The 753-nt window shown below is 25.8% G+C and overlaps 1 protein-coding gene across 1 annotated transcript; it reads left to right on the forward strand.

The window, feature by feature from the left end:
• LOC127277710 (uncharacterized) lies at nucleotides 1–423 on the forward strand. Its single transcript, XM_051299018.1, has 2 exons — nucleotides 1–178; nucleotides 275–423. The coding sequence occupies exons 1-2, from the start codon at nucleotides 1–3 to the stop codon at nucleotides 421–423; spliced, it is 327 nt and encodes a 108-aa protein (XP_051154975.1).
• Nucleotides 424–753: the final 330 nt, after the last annotated feature.

Consider the following 753-nt stretch of genomic DNA (forward strand, 5'->3'; position numbering starts at 1 on the left):
ATGGAGGATAGAAAATTAATTAAGCTTCTTGGTGAAGAAATTGGTAAAAGGAATATAATTTACGACAAGCAATTCACAATTCCTCAATATTCTAACCGAAGTCGTTTGGTGACAAATGCGTTTGAGGAAACAGCTGCGGAAATTAAAAATAAAGATCCAAGTTATTTTTGGTTAAAAGGTAAATTATACATAAATGTATATTATTATTTTTACAAGTGAAATTATTATTATAATTATTATTATTATTATCATGAATCAATAAATATTCTTACAGGCGGAAAAGTCGAAGATTTATTTAAAAAAATTAGAAACAAGTATTGCATTATTTCCAGAAAAAAATTCCAGACAGAGGAGGACAAAAAATTTTTGGAAACATTTTCCTTTTTAAAACATATTGTTCAAATTAGAAGTGATAAAAAATGATTTGTAACAAGTAATCTATTTTATTTACATTTCAATTTATTGGTGAATAATAATTTATACAATTAATTACATCGCAGTATTTTTAATAAATTTGAAAAAATTGTATTTTAGTACCAAATTATTTTAAATCTTATGTTGAACTTATCGACTTCACAAATATGGGATCGAAAACCAAAACTTGGATGTAATGTTACAATTATTTCCTTTTGTTCTTGGAGTAACTTAGGATTCCGATGTCTCTAGTAAGTCAAAAAGGAATTATTTCCGGTGATTAATCTGACTCCATCCTGAGTTAGTTATTTGTATGTGTTGTCATATGTATGCGTAAAA

The sequence above is a fragment of the Leptopilina boulardi genome, unplaced genomic scaffold (assembly GCF_019393585.1).
Source record: "Leptopilina boulardi isolate dan_hultmark-lab unplaced genomic scaffold, ZJU_Lbou_2.1 LbouV2_175, whole genome shotgun sequence".
NCBI classification, from domain to species: domain Eukaryota; kingdom Metazoa; phylum Arthropoda; class Insecta; order Hymenoptera; family Figitidae; genus Leptopilina; species Leptopilina boulardi.